The sequence below is a fragment of the Amblyraja radiata genome, chromosome 14 (assembly GCF_010909765.2).
Source record: "Amblyraja radiata isolate CabotCenter1 chromosome 14, sAmbRad1.1.pri, whole genome shotgun sequence".
NCBI classification, from domain to species: domain Eukaryota; kingdom Metazoa; phylum Chordata; class Chondrichthyes; order Rajiformes; family Rajidae; genus Amblyraja; species Amblyraja radiata.
In genome coordinates, this window is record NC_045969.1 from 51,385,372 (window position 1) to 51,408,129 (window position 22,758).

At 50.4% G+C, this 22,758-nt stretch overlaps 1 protein-coding gene across 3 annotated transcripts in view; it reads left to right on the top strand.

Moving 5' to 3' along the window:
* Positions 1 to 22,758, top strand: part of ofd1 (OFD1 centriole and centriolar satellite protein) — a 92,023-nt gene that overhangs the window by 28,886 nt on the left and 40,379 nt on the right. For all 3 annotated transcript variants that reach the window (XM_033033345.1, XM_033033346.1, XM_033033347.1), the window contains exons 14-15: positions 3,565 to 3,695; positions 19,118 to 19,229. In XM_033033345.1, coding sequence (XP_032889236.1) covers positions 3,565 to 3,695; positions 19,118 to 19,229 — 243 coding nt within the window. The remainder of the gene's footprint in view (positions 1 to 3,564; positions 3,696 to 19,117; positions 19,230 to 22,758) is intronic.

Here is a 22,758-nt window from a genome sequence, read left to right on the forward strand (position 1 = left end):
AAGATGTTAGGTCTGCAGGCTCCCGGGGTTGGAGCTCCCAAAGTCGATTCCTAGCAAGAGGCCGCCAGCTCCACGATGTTAGGCCTCAGTGCGGACGGAGTTACGGAAAAAGTCGCAATACCACCAAGGAAAGAGATTCAACAATGTTTCCCTCGCCCACCACCCACATCATCATCATCGGTGGTCACTGGAAACGAGTATGGCTGTCCTCTCCCTTCCACAGGGTTGTCTACTTGTGAGTCTGCAGATGTCTGTACAGGCCGATCCGCGATCCACACACCTTGGTGCAACGTGGGCAGTGAAGACTGGCGGTGGTTGGTAGTCGTCGAGCCACCTCCTTACGGTGCTGTCACTTTGTCTCTGCGACAGAGCGTAGTTCCGTTTCATGAAGTGCAGCTCCTTCCTGCACGGATTTCCTCCAGGAGCGCCTGTCCAGTGCAATGTGCTCCCAGTTGCTCGATGTGATGTGGAATTTCTTCAGACTGTTCTTGATGTTGTCCTTGAAGCGTTTCTTCGGCCGGCCGGGGGCTCGCCGACCTTCCTTCAATTGAGAGTACAGGATTTGTTTAGGGAGACCGTGTGTTGGACATGCGGATGACACGTCCAGTCCATCGATGTTGGTGCTGCATTATTGTGGTGGTGATGCTGGTCACGTTGGCTTCCTCCAAAACTCTGATGTTGGTGCGTTTGTCCTCCCAGCTGATCCTCAGAATTTTTCGTAAGGATCTTTGATGGTATTGTTCCAGGGCTCTCAGGTGCCTGCTGTAGGTGGTCTATGACTCGGCTCCATTCCGGGGATCACCACGAGGAGGCTTCTATCATGATCCCCACCAATGAGATGAAGTATGGCAGCAATGAAGACGACAAACAGGGTGGGTGCGATGATGCATCCCTGCTTGACCCCCGGTTCCACGGTGAAGGGCTCGGACTCAGTGCCGCAGTTGCTGAGTACCGTGACCGGCATACCACCATGTGGAAGCCTCAATATTCTGATGTACTTGTCGTGGCAACTGTACCTTGATAGCGTGCTCCAAAGAGACTAGCGATCTACCGAGTCAAAAGCCTTTGTCAGGTCTATGAAGGCCATGTACAAAGGCTGCCTTTGTTCACTGCATTCCTGGAGTTGGTGTGCCCTGAATATCATGTCTGCTGTACCTCGGGATGGACAGAAGCCACACTGTGATTCTGGGAGTACCTCCTCAGCCAATGGTTGAAGTTGGTTTGCGAGGAAACGAGACTGTTGTTGACAGAAGCGTTAATACAAAACTAAAGATACACTAAAACATACATTTAACAAAAGAATAAAAACAACAAAAGAAGAAAAGAAAAGAAGAGACAGACTTTTAGCGAGGCTGCCTTCGTACAGCGCCACCCGGTGGTATTACAGTTGTGCAAGACATAGGTGTGTCCAGTTTGCTGTAGGAAGGATGTTAAGCTGGAAAGAATGCAGAGACGATTTACAAGGATGTTGCCGGGACTTGAAAGTCTGAGCTATAGGATGAGGTTAGGCAGGCTAGGTCTTTATTCCTTGGACCTCAGGAGGATGAGGGGTGATTTTATAGTGATGTATAAGATCTGAATCATTTATCGAACACAGCATGAGGTGAATGCATAGTCTTTTACCCAGAGCAGGGGAATCAAAACCCAGAGGACATTGATTTAAGATTTAATAGGAACCTGAGGCAACCTTTTCACACAGAGGGTGGTGGGTACGAACTGCCAGAGGAGATAGTTAAAGCAGGTACTATAACTATATTTAACAGTCATTTGGACAGGTATACGGATAGGAAAGGTTTAGAGGACTACAGGGACTCGTGTAAATGTGGTACCTTGGTCGGCATGGGCATGTTGGGTTAAAGGGCCTATTTCCTTGCAATATGATCCCATGATCATCATGAGATAAATATGGAATGTATCAAATTTAGTGGCATGTTGAAGAATGAATGCTGACCAGAGTGTTTTTATCCTTCGAGTAGAGTCATTTTGATTCTATTTGATTAGAATATTTAGGGCCCCAGTTTAAGGATTCATCCAAATCAGCACATCTGCCATTTGAATAATCCTTCAGTGTCAGTCTAGATTACATCTTCAAATCCTAGATCAGAGCTTTCACCCACCACCATATAATTTAGATAGGAACACCACTGGTGTGCCAGTGTGATAATTAAAAATATTTTGGAATGGTTCAATGATACTCCAGAACCTTGCTCCTGCCTTCAAATTAAAAACATCTTGCGATTTTCCCCTCTATTCTCTGAATTAGGTTTGTATTCAAATCGCATATCATCACCTATTTTCCCAATAAAAATTGTTTGTAACGCAGCAGTCAGGTAAACCTGAATATAAATGTCATATTATTTAATCTAGATTTTCAGAAATCTTTGTGAAAAGAATGAATACTTGACATAAGGTTTTAAAGAGGTTCACATTTGTGTTTCCTGATCAAGCACTTTGGAGGTTAAATAAGAAACGGTCGCGATCTGCGGGATTGGAATCGCAAATAATCCAAACAAAAAATGCTGGGAACACTCAGCAGGTCAGGTTGAAGGGTCCTTGACCTGAAACGTTAGCTCTTTCCCTTTCCACAGATGTTGCCTGATATACTGAATGTTACCAGCATTTTTTATTTATGGTTTTATTTAAGATTTTTAGTAACTGCAGGGTTTTTTAATTCATAAATATATAAGACTGAGATGGCAACCAATCATGAATGGAGAATAATGAACCAGTTGGCTCTTCGCACTGGTATGGCCATTAATTGGCACTTACCTTTAATTCTAAATTTTTAAGAAGGAACTGCAGATGCTGGAAAATCGAAGGTTGACAAAAATGCTGGAGAAACTCAGCGGGTGAGGCAGCATCTATGGAGTGAAGGAAATAGGCAACGTTGCTGGGTCGAGACCTTCTTCAGACTGATGTGAGGGTGGGAAGAAGAAAGGAAGAGGCAGAGACAGTGGGCAGAGGGAGAGCTGGGAAGGGGAGGAGAAAGCAGGAACTACTTGAAATTGGAGAAGTCAATGTTCATACCGCTGGGGTGTAATTCTGAATTTGTTATTTTTAAAAGTCTGAATTTAATTTTTCAGATTGTTATGGATTTACACATGTGCGTTTCTGAGTTATGATCTCACGTCTTTGTATTACTAGTTAAGACACAAAACTGGTACCAGTTGGGCCAAGTATTCTACATTTTTTGGGATCTCTGTAATTCTGTACACAACAAAGTGAAAAGCATTGTGAAATGGTCTCTTTAAATAAGGGTAGGAGGTAATTTAACAAGTTATAAAATGAAAAATGTGCAAGAAGGAACTGCAGATGCTGGTTTAAACCGAAGAGACAATATTGTGCAGGTTCATATTATTCAGTCATAAAGACCATAATGACTGAACTACATAATGACCACTAATGATCTTCATCGATGTCACATTTTCACACTGAATGATCATGATCAATGGAATGAGAATTGTGAATGTGCTGGTAACTGCATTAAGAAATAGTCCATAACAAAATAGAAAGACATTAATCAAATAAAACATTGTTATGAAGTTAACATATTTTACTTTTCAGTGTTAAACGAACCTTCTGCTGCGCACACAGCACTTCAAGCTGAACTGAAGAAAACAGAATATTCCAGAAAGGTTGACCAGGATGAATATCAAAGGCAGAAAGAAATATTTGAGCAACAGCTGAAGAATGAGGTAAACTGAAGCATTATCATGGTGTTATCAACTTTAAATGTAATTGTTTGTGACGCAGTAATATTCTACTGGCATCCCTTCCGGGTGTCGAGATGGCTGGTGGGATCAATGCGTGTGAAAGGATCGCTGTTCCTTCACAGAACTCGTGTTGATAAACTAGTGTAGAACAACTACATTTATAGTAGTGGACTCAAACATATGGGCTGAACAAATATAGTTGTTATGAACTATTGAATGGACTGATCCACAAACATCAAAGAATTATTACAAACAAATAACAAATTATTTAAGTTAGTGTTTCCTACTTGCAACAGTAACCTTTAGTACTTGCCATATTGTAAATTAAGATTTGGAAACTTAATTTTAACTTCAGATTTTGCTTCAGTGTTTGGCTGCATTTTCAACAATTTGACTCATTCATGGGTGAGTCAAGTACAATTTTCTTCGAGAGTTCAAGAGTTCGAGAGACATTTATTGTCACATGCACCAATTGGTACAGTGAGATTTGAGTTACCATACAGCCATACGAATAAAAAGAACACAATACACAATAGAATTTAACATGAACATCCCCACACAGCAGAATCAACGTTTCCCACTGTGAGGGAAGGCAATAAAGTTCAGTCATCTTCCTCTTTGTTCACCCGTGGTCGGGGCCTTTTGAGCCCTCCGCATTTGCAGCAACGACAGCCCGATGTTTTTTAGGCCCTCCCGCCGGGATGATCGGAGCGCCAGCGTCGGAGCGAAGAACACACTCAGCGGCTTGGAGTTTCAGAATCGGCCACTTCCTACCGGAGACTGCGCCTCCCGAAGTCCACAGGCCGAGCTGGGGAGAGATTCAACGCTGCAACCCTGTCAAGGATCCCAGGACTCCGCTATGTTAAAGTCAGCGCCGCCCGCGGCTGGAAGCTCCGCAGACCACAGCTCCACGGTGTTAAAGTTGGCAGGCCCAACACTCTGGAGCTCCACATGGCGATCCTCGGTAAGGCATTGCCCGCTCCGCTCAGTGCTGCACCGCTGCTGAAGCTCTGTCCGGTCTCCGGCAGGAAAGGCCGCGCCAATCCAGATGGTAGTTCGCGAAGGGGGGGGGGGGGGGGGGGCGAAGATTCGGCTCGGAGAAAAGACGCATCCTCGACCAGGTAGTGACTGAGAAACAGTTTCCCACCCCCCTCATAAAAAATACTAAAAGACCTCCAAAAACACTTTGACTAAAAATATAAAAAAGGATGAAAGGACAGACAGCTGCTAGCGAGGCTGCCGCACATGGCGCCACCCGATGACGAGTCTTTGGAGCTGGAAAATAGGAGAGAAATAAGGAATTAAGAAGAATAGATGAAGCTACAATTAACAGAGAAGTTCAAGTTCACATTTATTGTCACATGCACCAATTAAGGTACAGTGATATGTGAGTTACCTTGCAGCCGTACAATTAAAAGAACACAACACACAATAGAACTTAACATAAACATCCACCACAGTGATGGAAGGCAATAAAGTTCAGTCAGTCTTCCTCCTTATGTTCACCTGTGTTTGGGGCCTTGACCCTCCGTAGTCGCCGCTATGGACAGCCCGATGTACAAGCCCTCTCGTCAGAATGATCGAAGCTCCGACGTCGAGACGGATGGAACACACTCTGCAGCTTGGAGTGCTCGAATCGGCCACTTTCTTACCGGAGACCGCGGCTTCTCGATGTTATAGGCCGCAGGCAGGCCAGCGGTCGGAGCTCTTCTCCGGCGATCCCCGGCAAGGGATCCCTGGCTCTGGGATGGTAAGCCCGCTGTATGTCTGCTGCTAGAAGCTCCGCAGACCGCGGCTTCACAATGTTAAAGTCAGCAGGCCGGCGGTCGGAGCCTTTCTTCTGCTTCTGTGATGTTAAAGACCGCGCCGCGACTCCTGCTGAAGCTCTGGGCCGTCTCCCGGAAAGGCCGCACCAATCCAAGTTGTTAGGCCGCGAGGGAGGCGAAAATGCGCCTAGGAGAAAAGTCACATCGCCGCCGGGGGTAAGTGACTGGAAACGGTTTCCCCCTATTCAACCCCCCCACATAAAAACATACCGAGAAACACATACATTTAGACATACCAAAAAAAACAAAAATAGTCGAAATGACTGACACACTGCTGGCGAGGCTGCAGCTCGCGGCGCCACCCGATGACGACCGAGGAAGAGGAGGGTGCTGCACTGAAGGTAATAACCACAACAGGTTTAGTTTAGTTTTATTTGGGGGATACAGCATGGATACAGGCCATTTGGCTCACTGAGTCCATGCTGACTATCAATCACCCGTTCATACTAGTTATCCAACTACACATTAGGGGCAATTTATAGAGGCCAATTCATCTACAAACCCACATGTCTGGGATGGAAGAGGAAACCGGAGCACGGAGAGGAAACCTACAAAGTCACAAGGAAAACGTGCAAACTCCACACAGACAGCGCCTGAGGTCAAGATGGAACCTGGGTCTCTGGTGCTGTCCAGAATTGGTTGGCACATCCTAAAAGTACATTACTCAGTTTATTGTGGTGACCAATTGCAATTTTGCTGTGGCCATTGTCTCTGGAAAATTCAATGGTATGCCAGGCCCAACGACATACAAATGTGATTACTGGCTCGGGGTGTAGCTGTAACGGGTATAGCTTGGACCCAATAGCAGCACAGAATCAGGCAGGTATAGTTGGTAACAAACTTTATTACGATATTGTAACACAGAGTAGTAACACAGGAATGGGTACACCGTACTCACACAGAGGCTCAGGATTGAGCGAGGGTTCCGAAGAGGGGCAGGCAGGAGACGTAGTCGGGGTAGCGGAAGGTCCGGTAACCAGGAGATCCAACACACGATGCATACAAACCAGCGAGGGACAGACGAAAGGAGAGTCGAAGCCAGGCAGGAAGTCGGGAAATCGCTGGAGAGTCTTGCATGAATGCTGAGAACAATCTGGCACTGTGTGAACGGTGAGGAGAGTCTATATACCTGGTTAATTGGTGATCAGAGGCAACTGAGTGCAACAGGTGAGGAGAGTTGGGCTGATGAGAGGGGAGTGGCAGGCAGGCAGGCGAGGAGAAGGAGGGAACGGTGGAAAAGTACTGGGAGGTGAAGTGGATGAGAATGAGGAGAGGGCAGACTGTGACAGAACCCCCCCCCCCCCCTCAAGGGACGGCTCCTGACGTCCCAAAACAAAAAAAAACAATAAAGAAAATAAACCCAATCCCACGCAGAGTTGGGTGGGAGGAGGGGGACCGGAGGAGGGCTAATATTCGTCCGAGACATCCATGTCCGCATCCTCCTCCATAGCATCAGAGGAAAGCTCCGTCTCGTCGTCACTGGGCGCCTCAGACGGAAGAGGGGACAGAGTCTCGGGCGGCGACCCCTCTAGGAGTGGCAGACTTGGACGGCTGGTCGGGATGACGGCGGTGAAACTCCCTGATGAGGGAGGCGTCCAGGATGTGTCGAGCAGGAACCCAGGACCTCTCCTCTGGACCGTAACCCTCCCAATCGACCAGGTATTGGAGACCCCTCCCGCGACGGCGTGAGCACAGGAGGCGGTGCACCGTAAAGGCGGGGCCTCCGTCGATGAGACGAGGAGGTGGAGGAGGAGGGACTGCGGGGACCAGGGAGCTCTCCCGGACTGGCTTTACTCTGGACACGTGGAACGTAGGATGGACCCGCATGGAACGAGGCAACTTGAGCCGCACAGCCGCTGGGTTGATGACCTTCTGGATCTCAAAGGGACCGATGAACTTGGGTGCCAACTTCTTGGACTCCACCCTCAAGGGAAGATCCCGGGTCGACAGCCACACCTTCTGGCCCGCGTGGTAGGTGGGGGCCTGGGTGCGGTGACGGTTGGCAGCCGTGGTGTAACGGTCCACGGAGCGGAGAAGAGCCGCCCTGGCTTGGGTCCACGTCCTGCGGCAGCGACGAATGAAGGCCTGGACGGACGGGCAGGAAACCTCTTTCTCCAGCGCCGGGAACAGTGGAGGCTGGAACCCGTAGGCACACTGGAAAGGGGAGAGCCCAGTGGCCGACCTTGTCAGGGTGTTGTGGGCATACTCCACCCACAACAACTGCTGGGACCAGGAGGAGGGATGCTTGGACACCATACACCGCAACGCCGTCTCCATCTCCTGATTCTTCCTTTCAGTTTGGCCGTTGGACTGGGGATGAAATCCGGACGTCAGACTCACGGTGGCCCCCACAAGCGTGCAGAACTCCCTCCAGAACACCGAGGCAAACTGGGGTCCCCGGTCGGAGACCACATCGACGGGGAGACCATGGAGCCTGAAGACGTGGAGTAACATGAGCTCGGCAGTTTCCTTGGCTGACGGAAGTGTGGGCAGGGGCACGAAGTGAGCCATCTTGCTAAATCTATCGACCACGGTCAGGATGGTGGTGTGACCATGGGATGGGGGCAGGCCGGTAACGAAGTCCAGGGAGATGTGGGACCATGGTCGATGGGGTGCAGGCAGTGGAAGCAGATGACCCGCAGGAGCTTCATGTGAGACCTTGTGCTGGTTGCAAACAGGACAGACGTTGACAAACTCCCGAGTGTCCTCCTCCAGCGATGCCCACCAGAACCTCCGTAGCACCATCTCCTTGGTCCGCTGAATGCCGGGATGACAGGTGAGTCGAGAGCTGTGGGCCCACTGAAGGACGTCGGACCGCAGGGCAGAAACCACAAACAGGCGATCAGGAGGGCATGCGCTGGGTCCCGGCTGGTTCTCCAAGGCCGCCTTGACCCTCTCCTCCACTTCCCAGGTGAGGGAGGCAACCCTGTGCGAGGACGGGAGGGTGGTGTTGGGGCCAGAGGCAGGCTCCTCCTTCGCCAAGAACTGTCGAGAGAGGGCATCGGGCTTCACGTTGCGGGACCCAGGTCGGTAGGAGAGGGAGAAGTTGAAGCGGGTGAGGAAGAGAGACCAGCGGGCCTGACGAGAGTTGAGCCTCTTGGCTGACTGGAGGTATTCAAGGTTCTTGTGGTCAGTCCAAACCAAGAAAGGCTGCTCGGTTCCCTCCAGCCAGTGACGCCATTCCTCCAACGCCAACATAACCGAAACAGTTCTCGGTTGCCAATGTCATAATTCCTCTCAGCAGGGGTCAGGCGTCGGGAGAAGAAGGCGCCTGGATGGAGCTTCTGGTCCCCGGCAGCCTGCTGGGACAGAACAGTTCCCACCCCCACGTCGGAGGCGTCCACCTCCACCACGAACTGTCTCTCTGAGTCTGGAACTTGGAGGATGGGGGCCGATGTAAACCGTGTCTTGAGTGTCTGAAAAGTTTCGTCGGCCGCGGCAGACCACCGGAAGGAACCTTGGAGGAGGTGAGTGCCGTGAGGGGTGCGGCCACAGTACTGTAGCCACGGATGAACCGTCGGTAAAAATTGGCGAACCCCAGGAACCTTTGGAGCTGCTTGCGGGAGTCAGGAACAGGCCAGGTGGTGACAGCAGAGACCTTGGCGGGGTCCATCTTGATGTTCCCTTGGCCAACGATGTATCCTAGGACGGAGACTGATGGGGAGTGAAACTCGCACTTCTCAGCTTTAACGAAGAGCGAGTTCTCCAGGAGCCGATGTAGAACTGCCTGGACGTGGTCTACGTGTTCCTCCTTGGTCCGTGAAAAGATGAGGATGTCATCAATATAGACGAACACGTACTTGTTCAACATGTCTCTGAGAACGTCATTGACCAAAGCCTGGAAGACGGCCGGGGCGTTGGTGAGGCCAAAGGGCATCACCAGGTATTCATAATGTCCCGTGGGAGTGTTGAAGGCGGTCTCCCACTCATTTCCTTCTTTGATGCGGACCAAGTGGTAGGCGTTGCGTAGATCCAACTTCGAAAAGATGGTGGCCCCCTCCAGGAGCTCGAAAGCAGAGGAGATGAGTGGGAGAGGGTAGCGATTCTTCACCGTGATGCCGTTGAGCCCCCGGTAATCTATGCAGGGACGCAGAGATTTGTCCTTCTTCTCCACGAAGAAGAACCCAGCCCCAGCAGGAGACGAGGAGGGACGGATGAGACCAGCAGCCAAGGAGTCGTTTATGTATTTCTCCATGGCGCCTCTCTCAGGGGCGGACAGGGAGTAAAGGCGACCCCTAGGAGGAGCGGAACCAGGCAGGAGGTCTATGGCGCAGTCATAGGGCCGATGAGGAGGAAGGGAGGTGGCCCTAGACTTGCTAAAAACCTCCCCAAAGTCATGGTACTCGGCTGGGACCCCCGTCAGATCTGGAGCAGGTGGCCGGTTGAGGAGCTGAGGCTTGCTTCAGGCACACTTGGTGGCAGGAAGGGCTCCAACCCAAGATGACCCCCGTCCTCCAGTCGATGTTGGGGTTGTGTCGCCGAAGCCAGGGGTAACCCAGGATGAGGGGAAGACGGGGAGACTGCAGGATGTGGAACTGGATGGTCTCATGGTGATTACCAGACAGTAGCATGCGCACTGGGACCGTCTGGTGAGAAACAGTCCCCAGGAGATGGCCGTCAAGGGCGTTGGCGGGAACAGGTTCAGGCAGGGGAACACAACTGATGTCAAGCTGGCGGGCTAGTTCCTTGTCCATAAGATTAATGTCACAACCAGAGTCTAAGAAGGTGGCGAGGGTGTGAGAACCATCAGACAACAGCAGACGGGCATGACAAAGAGGGCGTCGGGCAGAGGAAAGTTCAGAGGTTCGACTCACCAGTAATTCCTCCGCTACAGGTGTGTCTGGCCTTTTACTGGACACTTGGAGATGTAATGACCCGCCAGGCCACAGTAGAGACAGAGGTTCCCCCGACGCCGACGTTCCCGTTCCTCGGGGGCGAGACTGGTGCGACACACCTGCATGGGTTCGGGTTGCCTCGACGGTTGCCCCGACGAGGGTAGTCCAGTCTCCGGAGGAAAACGAGCTTGAGTGGATAGCTGGTGGTCCGCCTGTCCCCGTCGCCTCTCCCGACGTCTCGCCAGGATGCGTCGGTCCAGACGGGTCGTTAGCTCGATAAGCCCATCCAGAGAAGAAGGAAGGTCGTGGGACACCAACTCATCCTTGATATAGTCATTCAAGCCCAGCAAGAAAGCGTCACACTGGGCCGGGGCGTTCCAATCACTCTGACGGGCCCTGGTTCCCCTGGCTCAACCCCAGCAGACCTCCCGCAGCATCCGGACCCATCGAAACCTCACCGAACACCTTGCGAAGCTCCGCGGCGAAGGCCTGGAAAGAAGAGCAAGCCGGCGTGCATCGCTCCCATTCAGCCGTTCCCCACAGCCGAGCTCTGCCAGTCAGGTGATTGATGGTAAACGCCACTCTCGCCGCTTCCTGGGCATAGGTGTAGGGCTGTAGGGCGAAGAGAATGGAACAGTTCGTGATGAATGGGTTGCAGCCCTCCGGGTCTCCAGCGTAGCGCTCCGGGGTTCCCACCCGGGGCTCAGGTGATGGTCCTGGCGGACCGGGAGCTGGTGCTGTCGGAGCCGGAGGCGAAGCATGGGGTGTAGCCTGGGCGAGGGTGTCGTCAGCTGTTGGACCTGGGTGGCTAGTGCAACCGATGCTTGCTCCTGGTTTGACACAGCCTGTCGAACCTCGGAGTTGGAGGCAGTGAGCATAGCTTCGTGCTGCAGAAGCGTGTGCTCAATGCTCTCGAAGCGGTTTGACGGAGACGTTGTGTGCGCCGAGTCCATTGTTGGCCAGATTGTACTGTAACAGGTATAGCTTGGACCCAATAGCAGCACAGAATCAGGCAGGTATAGTTGGTAACGAACTTTATTACGATACTGTAACACAGAGTAGTAACACAGGAATGGGTACACCGTACTCACACAGAGGCTCAGGATTGAGCGAGGGTTCCGAAGAGGGGCAGGCAGGAGACGTAGTCGAGGTAGCGGAAGGTCCGGTAACCAGGAGATCCAACACACGATGCAAACAAACCAGCGATGGACAGACGAAAGGAGAGTCGAAGCCAGGCGGGAAATCGCTGGAGAGTCTTGCATGAATGCTGAGAACAATCTGGCACTGTGTGAATGGTGAGGAGAGTCTATATACCGGGTTAATTGGTGATCAGAGGCAACTGAGTGCAACAGGTGAGGAGAGTTGGGCTGATGAGAGGGGAGTGGCAGGCGAGGAGAAGGAGGGACCGGTGGAAAAGTACTGGGAGGTGAAGTGGATGAGAATGAGGAGAGGGCAGACTGTGACAGTAGCCTTGATTGTAGTTGGCCTTATTGATTTAGGAGTTTAAGGTGACTTGGGCCAGAGCGGTGATGATGTACAGGGACTCCAGCGACCCCAAGGTGGCTCAGGCAGGGGTGGAGGTGACAACTGGGAGGAAGTGGAGAGCCGGCGAAGCCGTGCTGCAAGCGGAGTCTCGGATACGCCACAGAATCCTGGTGGGAGCAGTGACTCGGGGAAGAACTGGCCTGGGAATCTTCCCATCTCCCCAGTTTGACACGGCCAAGGGGAAGGAGACGCGCAGGCTGGTCCAGGAGGAAGTGAGGGCAGTGGTGGAGGAGGAGAGGTGTACCAGAGCAGTTGGATTGAGGCAGCAGGGAGCCTGGACAAGGTGGGAGCAGGCCATGGACCGAAAAGTCACATGGACTGAGCTCTGGCAGGCTGAACCACAGCGCATCAAGTTCCTGGTCCAGGCAGTGTATGATGTCCTGCCCAGCCCATCGAACCTCTTCATCTGGGGCAAAGCTGAATCTCCATATTGCCCGCAAAGCTCAGGCAAGGGGACGTTGGAACACATCCTGAGCTGCTGCCCAAAGGCTCTTGGGCAGGGCCCGTACACCTGGCGTCACGAACACGTTCTTAAACCCATTGCAGAAGCCATCAGCATGGGAATCAGCAGCTGCAGACGAGCACTCCCTACCACCCAGATGATCACATTCGTGAAGGCCGGAGTGCAGCTGCCAAGAACCACAGCAGCCAGGAATCCGTCAGGTATCCTGACGACTGCGCAGGACTGGCAGCTTTCCGTAGACCTGGTGAAACAGCTGAAGTTCCCACAGCACATTGCCACGACCACCCTGAGGCCAGATATCCTCCTGGTCTCAGAGGCAACCAAAATCATAGTCTTGTTGGAACTGACAGTGCCGTGGGAGGACCGTGTGGAGGAGGCCCACGAGAGGAAGATGGCCAAGTATGAAGAGTTAGTCATAGACTGCCGCAAGCAGGGCTGGAAGGCGAGGTGTATGCCCATCGAGGTTGGCTTCAGAGGTTTTGCAGGGCAATCGCTCTACAAAGCCTTGAGTGCACTGGGTATCAACGGAGTGGCGAGGAGAAGGGCCATCAAGAACACCACAGAGGCAGCGGAGAAGGTCTCGAGATGGCTCTGGGTCAGGAGAGGAGGTCCATGGGGAGGAGTGAATGCCACCTGAACACAAGTCGTGGTCTGATCAACCATGGCTGGGTCGCCTGGGCGAGAGTGTGTGATGTTGAAAGACCCAAAACACCCAATGACCCCAGGTTACATCACATGATGTGTTCAGGAGCATCTATAGATGTATTTGTATCAATCAGCCTGTTTTCAGCACAGACAAGTCCCATTCAAGTCTCCCTGGGCAGGTTTCACAGACTGCAAATCATTATCTTCTTGAGTGTCCCGAGCAGTGTTGGTCACACTTGTGCATTTGAATATTGTAGAAGTTAAATGAAGGCATACATAGCCTCCCATATCATGCCTTAGGACATGTCTCGGCCACTTCATGGCCTTGAAGTACAAAGTATCTGGACTGAGAATGGTAAATTTTTATTATTGATTAGTAACTTCTTTTGATTGTTCAAATATTTATGAAATTGACCTTTGGTTTGAAGGCAGAGGATGGTTAAATGACTGTGTGTTATAATGTTGTTTCAAGCCCAATGCTATTCTGACCACAAAACCAGAGGCCAATTGCATTTCGTCGTCTCTGTACTGTATACTGACAATGACAATTAAAGTTGAATCTGAATCTGAATCTGAATTTGGCTAAATCAACCTTAGAGAGGTAACTAAGGCATAAAAATGGGAATGCTTAACTTATTGTTCTATTGTTGGCAATGCTTGTTTGTGGCTACATTTTGTAAGGTCCAATGCAAAGTAAATGGGCTGTCCCACTGCGGCGACCTAATTGGCGAGTTTAGAATAGTTTAGGAGCGTTTGAAAAAGTGTCATGTTGAAGACTTCCTTCAACTATGTGGAAGACCTCCTTCGACACGGGGCTTGTTCTAGCGGAGACCCAGGACCGTTGGAGACAGCGGTGGAGGGTCAGAGCGGTGAGGGCTTGAATCGGGCACGGGGCTTGTTTTAGCGGAGACCCAGGACCGTTGGAGACAGCGGTGGAGGGTCAGAGCGGTGAGGGCTTGAATCGGGCACGGGGCTTGTTCTAGCGGAGACCCAGGACCGTTGGAGACAGCGGTGGAGGGTCAGAGCGGTGAGGGCTTGAATCGGGCACGGGGCTTGTTCTAGCGGAGACCCAGGACCGTTGGAGACAGCGGTGGAGGGTCGGAGCGGTGAGGGCTTGAATCGGGCACGGGGCTTGTTCTAGCGGAGACCCAAGACCGTTGGAGACAGCGGTGGAGGGTCAGAGCGGTGAGGGCTTGAATCGGGCACGGGGCTTGTTCTAGCGGAGACCCAGGACCGTTGGAGACAGCGGTGGAGGGTCAGAGCGGTGAGGGCTTGAATCGGGCACGGGGCTTGTTCTAGCGGAGACCCAGGACCGTTGGAGACAGCGGTGGAGGGTCGGAGCGGTGAGGGCTTGAATCGGGCACGGGGCTTGTTCTAGCGGAGACCCAGGACCGTTGGAGACAGCGGTGGAGGGTCGGAGCGGTGAGGGCTTGAATCGGGCACGGGGCTTGTTCTAGCGGAGACCCAGGACCGTTGGAGACAGCGGTGGAGGGTCAGAGCGGTGAGGGCTTGAATCGGGCACGGGGCTTGTTCTAGCGGAGACCCAGGACCGTTGGAGACAGCGGTGGAGGGTCAGAGCGGTGAGGGCTTGAATCGGGCACGGGGCTTGTTCTAGCGGAGACCCAGGACCGTTGGAGACAGCGGTGGAGGGTCAGAGCGGTGAGGGCTTGAATCGGGCACGGGGCTTGTTCTAGCGGAGACCCAAGACCGTTGGAGACAGCGGTGGAGGGTCAGAGCGGTGAGGGCTTGAATCGGGCACGGGGCTTGTTCTAGCGGAGACCCAGGACCGTTGGAGACAGCGGTGGAGGGTCGGAGCGGTGAGGGCTTGAATCGGGCACGGGGCTTGTTCTAGCGGAGACCCAGGACCGTTGGAGACAGCGGTGGAGGGTCAGAGCGGTGAGGGCTTGAATCGGGCACGGGGCTTGTTCTAGCGGAGACCCAGGACCGTTGGAGACAGCGGTGGAGGGTCGGAGCGGTGAGGGCTTGAATCGGGCACGGGGCTTGTTCTAGCGGAGACCCAGGACCGTTGGAGACAGCGGTGGAGGGTCGGAGCGGTGAGGGCTTGAATCGGGCACGGGGCTTGTTCTAGCGGAGACCCAGGACCGTTGGAGACAGCGGTGGAGGGTCAGAGCGGTGAGGGCTTGAATCGGGCACGGGGCTTGTTCTAGCGGAGACCCAGGACCGTTGGAGACAGCGGTGGAGGGTCGGAGCGGTGAGGGCTTGAATCGGGCACGGGGCTTGTTCTAGCGGAGACCCAGGACCGTTGGAGACAGCGGTGGAGGGTCGGAGCGGTGAGGGCTTGAATCGGGCACGGGGCTTGTTCTAGCGGAGACCCAGGACCGTTGGAGACAGCGGTGGAGGGTCAGAGCGGTGAGGGCTTGAATCGGGCACGGGGCTTGTTCTAGCGGAGACCCAGGACCGTTGGAGACAGCGGTGGAGGGTCGGAGCGGTGAGGGCTTGAATCGGGCACGGGGCTTGTTCTAGCGGAGACCCAGGACCGTTGGAGACAGCGGTGGAGGGTCGGAGCGGTGAGGGCTTGAATCGGGCACGGGGCTTGTTCTAGCGGAGACCCAGGACCGTTGGAGACAGCGGTGGAGGGTCAGAGCGGTGAGGGCTTGAATCGGGCACGGGGCTTGTTCTAGCGGAGACCCAGGACCGTTGGAGACAGCGGTGGAGGGTCAGAGCTTACCAAATCCCGTAACGTTCCACACTCCATAGGGAGGGTTTCTGGGGAAGCCGCTGATTGGTGGGAGCAGACTAGAGGAAGCAGCTGATTGGGTGCAGCCTCAGGTTAGCATTTCTGCTTTTTGGTTAAAGGTACAGTGATTTAGTAAGGGTACAGTGAGCTAAGGGAAGCGGAAAATCAAAATGTGACAGGAGGATCCAGAATGTGTGAAGATAAAGCTCTAGATGTAAAAGGGGCAAAAACGGAAAGGAAGGGTAGTAAAAATCATCTGAAAGTGCTTTATCTAAATGCGCTGTACACGGTATTAGTGAGACCACATTTGGAATACTGTGTACAGTTCTGGGGGTCCATACTTAAGAAAGGATGTACTAGCCCTGGAGGCAGTGCAGCGAAGGTTTACAAGATTAATTCCTGCAATGAGGGGATTGACATATGAGGAAAGGTTAGGTAAGCTGGGACTCTACTCTTTGGAGTTTAGAAGAATGAGAGGCGATCTCATTGAAACGTATAAGATCGTGGGGGCCTTGATCGGGTGGATGCACCGAGGATGTTCCCAATGATCGGGGAGGCTAGAACTAGGGGACATAGTTACAGAGTGAGGGGGGGCTCTTTTAAAACTGAGATGAGGAAGAACTTCTTCACCCAGAGGGTGGTTAGTTTGTGGAATTCACTGCCCCAGGGAGCAGTGGAAGCAGAAACGTTAAATTTATTTAAGTCAAAAATAGATGGTTTTTTAGCTGCCAAGGGGATAAGGGGCTACGGGGAGAGGGCAGGGATATGGACCTAGGTATGGTTAGTATAGTAGACCTGAGTGATCTCCTGGACAAGTGTCGATCGCCTGGATTGGGGTCGGAGAGGAATTTCCCGGATTTTTTTCCCGAATTGGACCTGGGTTTTTATCCGGTTTTTTGCCTCCCCCAGGAGATCACGCGGTTCTTGGGGTGGAGAGGGGTGATAGCGGTATAGAGGGGAGGGTAGTGTCTTGTGTTCTGTGTCTTGTGTGTACTGTTTGTGGGTAAGTGTGTCTGTTTAGTGTTCAGCCATGAGTGAATGGCGGTGCGGGCTCGACGGACCTGATGGTCTACTCTCGCACCTACTTTCTATGATTCTATGATTCTATGACCTCCTTCAACTATGTTGAAGACTAGCTTCGACTAGCTTCGGGGAAAATTGGACACCGAATAGTGGAGAGTGAAGACGACCTCCTTCGATCTCATTCGACCTCCCTTCGACTATGTTGAAGACTATCTATGACTACCTTCGATTACCTTCGACTACCCTCGATTACCTACAAATAACATGCCGATCTACTACAACCGACTACGACCAACCTCGACTAAACCCACGAGTAAAAAAAATATTGACTTTTTCCATGGCGACTTTTAATTACTCTCGGGCATTTTTCAGCATGTTGAAAATACGGCGCGACCTAGCTGAGGCCTCGAGTACACGGGGACTACTCTCGAGCATGAAGGAGAGTTACAAAGACCTCCTAGGACCTCGTGTCGACCATGCTGTGAGTGTGAGTCGAGGGCAAACTCTTCTGAATTTGTGGATTAGGTTGCCGCAGTGGGATAGCTCCTTTACTGAAGCAGGTTCCTGTTTTGGTGCCTTGGATCAGTTAGTGGTTTGAATGGTGAGGTTAGTAGGGGTTGGGTGATGGCACAAGACCAAAGAATAGCAGGTAAGTCATGGGACTTAGTGGAATCTAAGCATTAGTAAAGCCAAGAGTCATAACAATTATAATTTTTCAGAATAACTGGATTTAATTTTCCTGGAGGAAAAACGAACTGCAGATGCTGGTTTACAAAACAAATGACACAAAGTACGGGAGTAACTCAGTGGCCAGGCAACATCTCTGGTGAACATGGATAGGTGAGGTGTCAGGTCTCTTCTTCGGGCTGATTGCAGAGGGGAAAGAAAGCTGGAAAAGAGGAGGAGCTGGACATAGCCTCGCAAGTGATAGGTGGATTTCGGTTGAGGTGGGAATGGGGGGGGGGGTTGATAGTTAGATGGTTAGACAAAGGCCAGAGATTGAAAGACAAAAGGTGGGAGATAAGGATAGAAGTAGTACGAATTGTGAAACTAAAGGAAGAAATATAGGTGGAAGGTGAGAAATGTTTAGTTGAGTTTAGAGATACAACGTGGAAACAGGCCCTTCGGCCACCGAATCCGTGCCGACCAGCGATCACCCATATACTAGTTCTATCCTGCACATTATGGACAATTTACAGAATCTAATTAACGTGCAAACCTGCATGACTTTGTAATGTGGAGGACAGCCGAAAAAAAACGCGCGGTCACAGAACGTACAAGCTGCACCCGTGTTCAGGATCGAACTCTGTAAGGCAGCAACTCTACCGCTGCGCTATTGTGCTGCCCTGTGCAGAATATAGTTCTCAGCATTATAACACAACAGTCCAGAGACAAAGTCCAATGTCCAAAATTAGGGACAGGATTGAATTTTATTACCTTCCATCACAGTGAGGAATGTGGAATCCACCGTGATGGATCGGTCAGTGAGGGCGCTGAGAGCCAGCAGCCCTGCCAGCAGTGTGTCTGAACTCTGTATCTTCTCCTTTGCTCTACCGATTGTACTTGAGTTTGACTTAATTGTATTTTGTACGATCGTATCTGATCTGACTGGATTGCACGCAGAATCTTTTCACTGTACCTCGTAACACATGACAATATTAAATCTAAACCTCAAGTAACTATTTGGAACCAAAATTGGCTTGCTGATGGGAGACAGGAGGTAGTGGTGGAAGGACACTGTATCAATTGGAAACATGTTTCCAGTGGTGCAATGCAGGGATCGGTGCTGGGACCCTTGTTTTTTTTTAATGTATATCAACGATTTAGATGTGAATATAGAAGGTAAGTTTGTGGATGGCACAAAGGTGAGTGAGGTGCATAGGTGTAAAGTTTGTCTAAGGACTTATAGAAACTTGTCTTATAGAAACTTACAAAATTCTTAAGGGGTTGGACAGGCTAGATGCAGGAAGATTGTTCCCGATGTTGGGGAAGTCCAGGACAAGGGGTCACATCTTAAGGATAAGGGGGAAATCCTTTAAGACCGAGATGAGAAAAACATTTTTCACACAGAGAGTGGTGAATCTCTGGAACTCTCTGCCACAGAGGGTAGTTGAGGCCAGTTCATTGGCTATATTCAAGAGGGAGTTAGATGTGGCCCTTGTGCCTAAAGGGACCAGGGGGTATGGAGAGAAGGCAGGTACGGGATACTGAGTTGGATGATCAGCCATGATCATATTGAATGGCGGTGCAGGCTCGAAGGGCCGAATGGTGGGAAATCTAGTCTGTGTGATCTGTATCTTATATTAAGCATTAAGCTGATGCAAAGTATTTTGGGGAAATAATTTGTTTTTTAATGATTTCTCTTGCAGGTGGAGCGCTGTGCACAGGTGAGAAGCCAACTTTTGGAATTTGACGATCAAACCAGAAGGCTGAACGGGCAGGTTGATGATTTGAAACTTCAACTGCGGCAGACACAGTTGGGTATGTTATTGTAGAACACCACTTTTAATTCAATCATCTACTTAACAAATAGGCCTTTTCTTATTGGTATTGGAATATTGTTAGTGGTTTACCTGAATAGTGATAGCTGCAGGTCATGGTGCTATCAATAAATCTGCAGGGGCAAGAGCTTCTAGTGATCCTCAACAGGGAATGAAAATTCCAGCGGTCGGAGAAAAGATCAGGTTAATGAAGTGGAGCCCTCACACACCCATGCAAGGCTAACCAGCCAGCAAGCAGTTCCCTTGGTCATTACTGAATTAAGAAGCAAGAGGTGTTTGATGCAATGGGATGCATAAATCCACAGCACTGTATGAGATCCATCACAAGTTAATATGGAAAGAAGCAAGGTAGGAGATGGCTAGGCCCCCTGATGGAGATCATTGCAGATGAGGTGCTAGTTGAGTTTGGGATAGCTAATGTTGTTCCTTTATTTAAGATGGGCAGCGGGGATAAGCTAGGTAACTAAGGCTGGTGACACTTATGTCAGTGGTGGAAAAAATGTTCTAAACAACAGGATTTATCTACATTTGGAAAGGCAGGAGATGATCAGGAAGTTCTCCAGCATTTTTATCTACCTTCGATGTTTCCAGCATCTGCAGTTCCTTCCTAAACAGATGTTCAGGAATAATCAGCATAGCTTTGTGCATGGGAAATTCTGCATCACTAATTTGATTTGCATTTTTGGGAAGATAACTAAGAAGTTAGATGACGGCAGAGTGGTAGACTTTGGCTATATGGACTTTGACATGGTCCCACGTTGTAGGCTGGTAAAGAAGGTTAAGACACATGGATTAAAGGTGTGGTCACACCACTGTGGTGGACCGGATCACAAACCATCACGAGACGGAGTACAAGAAGGTGATAGAAACTTAGTAACATGGTTTCAGGCCAATCAGCTATCACTCATTGTCAGCAAGGCAAATTAGTTAGTTGTTGACTTCAGGTAGAGTGGTGAGTTCATGCCCCAATCAGCATGGGTGCAGAGAGAAGAAAGAATGACTGGGGTCGGACAATCGGCATCAATGGTGCCGAAGTGAAAATGGTTGAGAGCTTCAAGTTCTGTGGCGTTAATATTACCAACAAAATGTCATGGACCAACTACCTTGATGCGACAACCAAGACGGCACACCAATGCATCTATTTCTTGCGGAGACAGTAAATTTGTGATGTTTCTCATGATTCTGCAGATGTACCATTGAAAGCGCACTGTCGGGTTACATCACATTATGGCTTGGCTTAGCTCTGCCTAAAGCAGCGAGAAATTGCAGAGGGTTGTAAAGGTGGCCCAGTCCATCATACAAACCAGACTCCTCACCACTGACTCCATCTGCACCATATTGCCATGGAAGAAAGCAGCCAACATAATCAAAGATTTTGTCCGACCCCAGTCATTCCTTCTTCTCTCATCACCCATCAAGCAGACGATACAGAAACTTGAAAGCACTCGCTGCCAGGGATAGCTTCTTTCCTTCTGTTAAAAGGCTTCTTCCATAAGCACGGGTAATGTCCGATTCACCTCGACATCCATTGCAGACGTTGGACTGTGTCTGGAACTGATGCGCTACAATGCTGAGAACTATATTCCGAACTCTGTATCTTCTCCTTTGCTCTACCAATTGTACTTGAGTTTGACTTAATTGTATTATGTACGATCGTATCTGATCTGACTGGATTGCACGCAGAATCTTTTCACTACCTCGTAACACATGACAATATTAAATCTAAACCTCAAGTAACTATTTGGAACCAAAATTGGCTTGCTGATGGGAGACAGGAGGTAGTGGTGGAAGGACACTGTATCAGTTGGAAACATGTTTCCAGTGGTGCAATGCAGGGATCGGTGCTGGGACCCTTGTTTTTTTTAAAATGTATATCAACGATTTAGATGTGAATATAGAAGGTAAGTTTGTGGATGGCACAAAGGTGAGTGAGGTGCTTAGGTGTAAAGGTTGTCTAAGGACTTATAGAAACTTGTCTTATAGAAACTTACAAAATTCTTATGGGGTTGGACAGGCTAGATGCAGGAAGATTGTTCCCGATGTTGGGGAAGTCCAGGACAAGGGGTCACATCTTAAGGATAAGGGGGAAATCCTTTAAGACCGAGATGAGAAAAACATTTTTCACACAGAGAGTGGTGAATCTCTGGAACTCTCTGCCACAGAGGGTAGTTGAGGCCAGTTCATTGGCTATATTCAAGAGGGAGTTAGATGTGGCCCTTGTGGCTAAAGGGACCAGGGGGTATGGAGAGAAGGCAGGTACGGGATACTGAGTTGGATGATCAGCCATGATCATATTGAATGGCGGTGCAGGCTCGAAGGGCCGAATGGCCTACTCCTGCACCTATTTTCTATGTATCTATGCAAGGACACCACACGATATAGATCAGCTGGAAAGTTGGACAGAGCATTAGCAGATGGAATTTAATCTCAACAAGTATGGATATTGCATTTTGTGAAATCAGATAGAGATAGGGCATATCCAGTAGAGAGCAGGGTGCTAGGGAATGTTGATAGATAAGGGGATTCATGTCCATAGTTCCCTGAAAGTGGGAATACAGGCCAATAGAGTTGTTCCCAATTGATACAGTATCCTTCCACAACTATCCTGTCTCCAATCATCAAGACAACTTTGGATCCAAGTGTTCAGTAGAAGTTGTGATCACTGTCGTACATGGCACTGTAAGGCACCACGCCCGTTGATGTTTTCAACAATGATGATGATGATGTTACGAGGTGCAGTGAAAAAGTTTAGCGCGCTATCCGATCAGATCAGGTAGTACTCTACCAATATAGTGTTTAACTAGTTAGGTCAAGACATAGAATATAAAAGTTATATTTGAACTTTTACAAAACATTAGTTACAATGCATAGTGTGCCTTTCCGATCACCTCAGGGAATTATGTGGTTGTTCTGGATAGATAGATAGATAGATAGATAGATAGATAGATAGATAGATAGCCTTTTATTGTCATCCAGACCGAAGTCTGAACGAAATTGAAGCAGTCATACATACAATACAATACAATAAAAAACAACAATAAACACATATTAACATCCACCACAGTGAGTCCACCCAACATCTCCTCACTGTGATGGAGGCAAAAGTCTTAGGGCTGCAGTCTCTTCCCTCCTCTTCTCCTTCTGCGCTGAGGCGATACCCCCCGGGCGATGTTAAAACCTGTCCCGCGGCTCAAACACCGCGGCCCGGGGTGGTCGAAGCTGCCGCTCACCAGACCTGCTGACGCAGCCGCTGGCCCGCGGCCGAACCCCGGTCTCAGGCCACCGCCACCAGAACTGCCGTCCCAGCCCCCGGAGAGAAAGTGAAGTAGAGATTTGCCAGGGTGTTGCCTGGATTGGAGCAGTTCAGTTTGGAAGAGAGGCTGGATTTGTCTTCCACGGAGTGAAGGAGTGAAAGGAAACCTGATAGAAGGATATAAAATTATAAGAGGCATACTTAGGGTAGATAGTTACATAGAAGGAGAATCAAAAACAAAACTGCTTACGCTTAA